This window comes from Cibotium barometz, chromosome 28, assembly GCF_041138505.1.
Source record: "Cibotium barometz isolate CiBa-2024 chromosome 28, ASM4113850v1, whole genome shotgun sequence".
In the NCBI taxonomy this organism is placed as follows: Eukaryota; Viridiplantae; Streptophyta; class Polypodiopsida; order Cyatheales; family Cibotiaceae; genus Cibotium; species Cibotium barometz.
Window position 1 is genome coordinate 7,695,370 of NC_141073.1, and position 6,655 is coordinate 7,702,024.

Genomic DNA, 6,655 nt, shown 5'->3' on the forward strand with positions numbered 1-6,655 from the left:
TATCAAAATAATAAAAATTAATAAATTAAAAGTATATTTAAACTTACCTTGAAATTAAAATTATATTCAAACCTTCCTCGAAATTGAGCCACGTAAGTGGCTTTGGCAACCAAAAAAATGACTCTATAAGACTATAAACAAGAGTCTTTTTAAGTCGACGAAAGGTACTTGAAATGGCTTGAATACATGTTTTTAAGTTGATGAAAGGTACATGCCAATGGCTTGAGTACATATTTATAAACTCCATTTTTTAAATGTTAAAACTTTTTCTTTAGCAAAAAAGCGTGAAAGTGACGACCATGGAAAACTATGTTTAATAACTTTTTGAGAGTATTTCACTAGAAGTATTTTATTTGAGGCATTATAACTATAGAGAAGTAGATTCTCTAACTAAGTGATGGCCATGGAAAACTATGTTTAATAAACTTTTTGAGATTATTTCACTAGAAGAACTTTATTTGAGACATAACTATAGAGAACTAGATTCTCTAAAGGCCACAAAAAAATAGTTTATTTTTGTCGCAAGGCTACTGTGTTATGCATACACCATATGATTGAAGAAGTCAATGAGAATTTCAAGGTATCATGTAATAAGCGGGAGATATCTTGATGTAGCTATTTTTGAAGCACAAGTAGCAAGCCCATCATATGGATAGAGGTAGGAGCGACTCATGACAGTTTGGTTGAAGATTTGAAAGTTGAGACTACCAGTGTAATGTAGTCCATCCCAATTAAGGTAAGTGTTCGGGTCACTACATACAAACAATTCTTTGGTTTGGTTGGCACAAGGGATGGATAGACTGTATCCGTATGGAGAGCGAGGTCCAGCTCCGCAACAAGCATCAAAGGCATTATTGAACCCTGCCAATGATTAATCATAAATTTTTAGAACCTTATACACAATACATTCCCACCGATATAAAAATAAAACTTCAAACTCTCAACAGAACTCGAATTTTTCGTAACTTCATAAATTTGTCGAAACATGTGTATATTCTTACCAATGCAAGTACAAAACTTCTATAGTGTCATAACAAGATTTGAATTTTTTGTAGCTTTATAAAGTTTCTTTAGGTACATTATGTACCGCTTGAATATGTTGTGTGGTTCCCCTTTTTTTTTTTAAAGGATGTGATATGATATTAAAGTCAATTGCCTTTAACATGGTACCTTAGCTTTTGACGTATAACCCTATAGGCATAAACCTAGTATCTTCGCTTTTGACTTATAACCCTATAGTCATAAATCATTGCTATTTTGAGCAATTTATTGATTATACCTTCAAATCATAAATATTTTATCCCGTTTGAGTAATTATTCATTTAATCCATTAAAAGCTATAAATATCGATATATTTTTTTCTATCGCACCCCTCTTATAAATATAGAGCATGTTAAGGAAGAAGAAGAGCATTACCGAATGATTCCATATTTTCTAAGACATGAATGTAGGCACCATAGTAGTCAGCAAAAGTAAAGGTGCCATCACGATGTGAATCACGAAGTCTTTGTAATTCTGTAAGGAGTTGTGCACGATGTTTTATAGAGACTTCATTATACTCCAATAGGCAGCCATGATTATCCAAGGGAGCTCCACTGAAATTTGCCAAAGCTGCTGGGGTGCAGCCTGCAGGCACGACGCCATAAATCAAGAAATTCCTAGCCCCATTTAAGTAGAGTCTCTGCATGCACAACATAAGAAAAAATTAAAATTTTAAAAAAAAAATCAAAAGAGAAAAAAGTAACTACTATACATAATGTACATGTGCAACATTTTGTAAGATGTGATGCACGCACGACCACTGCTATAACCACCAAGTCTAAAATACCTTCAATTTGAAGGCCATATACTGGGTTGACCCTTCAAATTATGTATGTTTGCCTAAAATTTAAAGAAATTTTTCAAAAAAAGGTAATCCTTCTTTGACAATCCTAATTTTTTAAGAAGCCTTGTGTGAGAGGTTTGATGCCTAGTGAAGGCTTAAAAGTTCTTCACCACTGGTTAGCACACATGTAAACTGAAAGGGTGGTGGCCCTTTGCTAGGGTCAGCTCGCGCTATTCATTTTGCTAGGCCACACCACCCTCGACCACAAGTGGCCAATGAGGCCTTCATGTGAACAGCCTCTAAACCATAGAAACGATAGAAGAAAGGATTTATGTGCAACTAACTTTGGGATGGTTGATGGATCATCTCTCACCTCCACGGCAGCCCGAAGCTCTTGAACCACTTGAGGCACTATGGTCACAAGGACATACTGAGGAGAGTACCTCCTCCAAAAATAATGAAAATAGTCATTCCCGCCCATCTGCAGCACGTACAGCCCCGCCTCAAACATAGCTCGACTCGGCCTACCTGCGGAAAATTTGAGTGAAAATAATATCACACCGATTTTTTATAATTTAGAGATTGTATTTATATTTGATAGAATTACTACTATTTATAAATGAAGGGATCATAGTTTACTCACCAGGTGTATCACCGGCTGCAATCACCTCTTCTCGTAGGGCAACATGCCACCCTATCTGAGTCTCGAGAGCGTAAGGCATAAGGGGAAGTGCGGTTGCACCCGGTACAGCATAGTTCACACCTTGGCTGAAATCCAGGGTTGTGTTGAGGGAAGGGTTTAGTGGTGGAAGACCCCAGTACATAGCTGTTTTTTTTGGACATAAATCAGACCAAACAATCAATTCTTCATTAAAAAGTGTGTGTGTGTGTGTGTGTGTGAGAGAGAGACAGAGACAGAGACACAGAGAGAGAGGGAGGGGGTACAGAGAGCGTGACGAACCTAAGTAGTCCGCCATGACCCGGCCGTCGGTGAAGCGGCGGTCAGCCCAGCCAGGGAAGGTCTCGCCGTAAGGCAACATGGTGGCGAGGGTGCTGTTAATGAAAGGCCCATTCCCAGTGTCCTCCAAGGAGTCCCCAAAAAAAAACATCGCAGGGTAGCTGCAAGGCGCAGCTCTCACCGCACACACTAGTGTGGCCGTCAACAGCCAAATGAAAACCGCCGCCCCGCTCTCCATCGTTGTGTGCCTGAAGGGTCTCAGGAGTTCCCCGCTCTCCATCGTTGTGTGCCTGAAGGGTCTCAGGAGTTCCTCCCCCTTTTAGCGTTTCAGCAATTCATTGCTCGCACCTACCTGCACGCGAACCCTCATGTTCTAATCTAACATTCACTACTTTACGTCGGCATATGCATTTGCGCCACACGAGAAAAATGCGCGTAGTTAGTCCATCGTTCATCAAAACCGCAACAAGCATGATGTTGCCCCGGTCTGACATTTCGAATCCCATGTGCTAATTTTTTTAATTTAAAAAAAACGGGTCGAGTGCCAATCGCGTGTTACTCCACACTGCAACGAAGAAGTTCTCAGAAGAAGTTTGAGAGTCCCTATCTGATCTGATCGGTTCAAATCTCCAAGGAGTTTGAGAATCCCTAAGTGATAGGTTCGAACTTCAAGTCCCTGAGTAATGGGCTCAAATCTCCCAACCGCAGCCCCCCCCCCCAAAAAAAAAAGAAAGAATATATTAATGATCTCCTCTTCAATTTTGATTCTATTCATTGTAAAAGATTGTCAATGTTTCATAACAATGATAATATATCTTAAAAATTAAATTCATTTAGACTAAGGGTTAAATCCCTAAGGTTGAGAAACCATGGTTCAATTGCTCATGAAAATAGAAGTCATACACTCTATTTTAGTTCAAAAAAGATAAAGTGCATGCTTAGGAATTGAAAGTGAATTTTAGCCCCAAAAATCTATGGTTTGCATTACAAATGAACTAACAACCACACCCATCTAACTCATGCATATGTAGAGGCTCTCATTCACCCCATTCAAACATAAATACACCCCTAAACAAGTAAAAAAAAGATCGATAATAGATTGAGTCCCTAAAAGTAATTTTAGATTGTCAAGAGTATTTCAATTATGTTCAAATTCTCTCAAAGGAAGCATAATTTTATAGAGAGAGAAAGTTTTAGTTGACCTTTAATTAAGAATTTAAAGTGGCTTGTTTAAAAAGTAGAGTTGTATCTACGAAATAAGTTTAGGCAACCTTGAAAGAATATAATTTAATGAATTTAGGAGTGGCTTGTTTAATTAAGAATTTAAAGTGGCTTGTTTAAAAAGTAGAGTTATATCTACGAAATAAGTTTAGGCAACCTTGAAAGAATATAATTTAATGAATTTAGGAGTATAGTTCTAGAGAAAAAAAAAGATGAGAAAACTCTCTCTCTCTCTCTCTCTCTCTCTCTCTCTCTCTCTCTCTCTCTCTAGATTTCTAAGGCATGAAATTCGACAAATGAAGGTACAAATCGTATTTTGAACTTTAAAGATCAAAATTAGAAAAGTTACTTGAATTATTAGAAATATTCTTTCTTTACAAGTCACAGAATCAATTATTAAAGCTATGTATAAGACCTTTGATTATAATGACTTTAGAAAAAAATTGAGGTAAATGATGATTTGTGTATTTTTTAACTTTACTGGGTGATTGAGATCCTTAATTTAATCAAGACCTTAGAAAGAGTAACAAATAGAGGACTACACTTAGCTCCAGTGGGAGGACATGAAATCGTACTTGTGGGAGGACATGAAATCGTACTTTCATCAAAGATTTTGTCTGCTAGGTTACTTATCAAGAAGATCAAATGAATGAGTTCCTAGAGTTCTCACAAGAAGGAAAACCTATAGAGAATTACCATCAGGCTTATATAAATCTTGTCTTTCGCCCCACCAAAGGATGAAGCAATTCTTCTTCATAGATTTATCAATAGAAAGCTAGATCCCCGAATGGAGACCTTGAAGCGGTTAGAGTGGCTAAAGACTTCGCCAAAGCTTTTCCCAAGGAGACTTCTCATTCGAGAAATCTACCATCGCGGTCTCAAGAGATCTTTAACTCCGCGAGCGACAAGTAATCTAAACTTACCTAAAGCAAAGAGGAGTAGAGGTTAGGACCAGAATCAAAGGTCTAAAAGTTTGTTGGAGCACCATCTTCATCGACTCGACATTGGACTAAAGAGGTAGTTCACCTATAGGTGGACATTAAGGGGGGTGGTCAAAAAGCATTTTCTTAATGCTCACTCTTGTGTTGTCACTATGGGTGATGGATGTGCTCTTTTTTGTAAGGCTCTCCATTATGGTGAGTGCCTGAGTGACTCAACCGTTCTTAGTTTAGACACTAGATGGTGGATGTGGACATATGGTTAAGAGATGACTTATATAGACTTAACACTCTACCAAGTAGTATGTGTGCTTGTGTGGGCTATGTGACCACATTTGTGAGTATTGGAAAACAAATCGAGGACACACTTGATGATGGATGTGGCCAGAAGATTAAGAGATAGCTTACGCAGACTTAGCTACCAAAGTAACATGCATGCTTGTGTAGGATATGTAACCACATTTATGTGAGGACACGTTCTTCTCAGGTTATGAGGCTTGTTTTGAGGGTCCGCGGATGGTCTCATATGGTCATGGAAGCTATGCAATATCCATAGGGGATGACTTTATTGTGGTCTAATATAGTCCTAGAGTCTAGACAGTTGTTCATTTTTTACCAAGTCCTGGGATCACTAGTTTGGTCATCATCAAGTTCATTGTGTTCAAAAACTCTTGTAAGCAAGACATCCTCCATCCACATACTCTGCCTAGAGGTTGTGATCGAAGCTCTTTATATAAGGGCAAAGATATCTATTAGTTTATAATCAAAGTTTGTAAGTAAGATATCCTCCATCCATACTCCGTCTAGAGATGTTGATCAAAGCTCCTTATAGGTGGACAGAGACAACCATGAGTTTGTAAAATCAAAGTTTGTAAAAGCAATAATATTGTTTACTCTCCACTTCTTTCTATAATTTAGTGCTTTGTGTTATGAAGATTCTACTTCCCCTATTGTGTTAGAGCTCCCATTGTGATGATTTCAGAGGTGATACTTGAGAAATAGCACGATGTTGCCAGATAAACCTTTTGAAAATGCAAGCCTAGTATGTTGACTTATAGTGACACCATGAATCTCATTTTTTGCTTTGATGGAAACACTAAAAACATAAGCATACTACCTAGGGATTTAATATTTTAATATTTCCCAGGCGAGAGGGACTTGGGATTTATAAAATTTTAGTAAGGCCTTAAATTGACCTTACACCCTTAGGCTAATTTAATTCTACACATATCATTATAAAGACCTTAATAAATTGAAGAAACTTCTTGTTACATAGAAGCATAGAAAAATCAAGGATTAGGATAGGCTAACTTAAGACCTAAGAAAAATTAATATTTAAATAATTTATGAGTAGCCAAAGGTTAAATAGTTCCTAGAGAGAGAAGATTAACCTAGGTGCTCTAGTTATGATGCATCCAAGTTTAGGTTAAATTTTGGATTAGTATGTGGATGTTGAGTTTAATTAGGAATATTAGATTCATATTATCAATTAGGGATACCCCATATGTCGAGAGAGAAAGTAGAGTTAAAAAGTGTAGAGAGAGAAAGGTAGAAGAAAAATGAATTATCACCCAAGTTTATTGAAAGAAATTAAGGATTATTAGAATTGAAAAATTAGATTTTCTCTTTAGGAAAAATTTAAGGTGTAAGGGTATGTTAGAATTCTAGAGAGAGAATTCTAGTTGTGTTCTTGAGATTGTGTAGAGACTAATA

General features: G+C 37.1%; 1 protein-coding gene across 2 annotated transcripts; it reads right to left on the bottom strand.

Annotated features, from left to right (window-relative positions):
* Positions 1-492: 492 nt before the first annotated feature.
* Positions 493-3,173, bottom strand: LOC147622448 (acetylajmalan esterase 2-like). Of its 2 annotated transcripts, XM_086822020.1 has the most exons (6): positions 3,074-3,173; positions 2,787-3,031; positions 2,469-2,651; positions 2,199-2,353; positions 1,417-1,681; positions 493-861 (listed from the first exon to the last, which is right to left on the bottom strand). In XM_086822020.1, exons 2-6 carry the CDS (start codon positions 3,019-3,021, stop codon positions 584-586), a joined length of 1,116 nt encoding a protein of 371 aa, XP_086678146.1. In that variant the 5' UTR covers positions 3,022-3,031; positions 3,074-3,173; the 3' UTR covers positions 493-583. The 2 variants fall into 2 exon arrangements, with proteins under 2 accessions (XP_086678146.1, XP_086678145.1); XM_086822019.1 differs by lacking the exon at positions 3,074-3,173 and having other exon boundaries at positions 2,787-3,067.
* Positions 3,174-6,655: the final 3,482 nt, after the last annotated feature.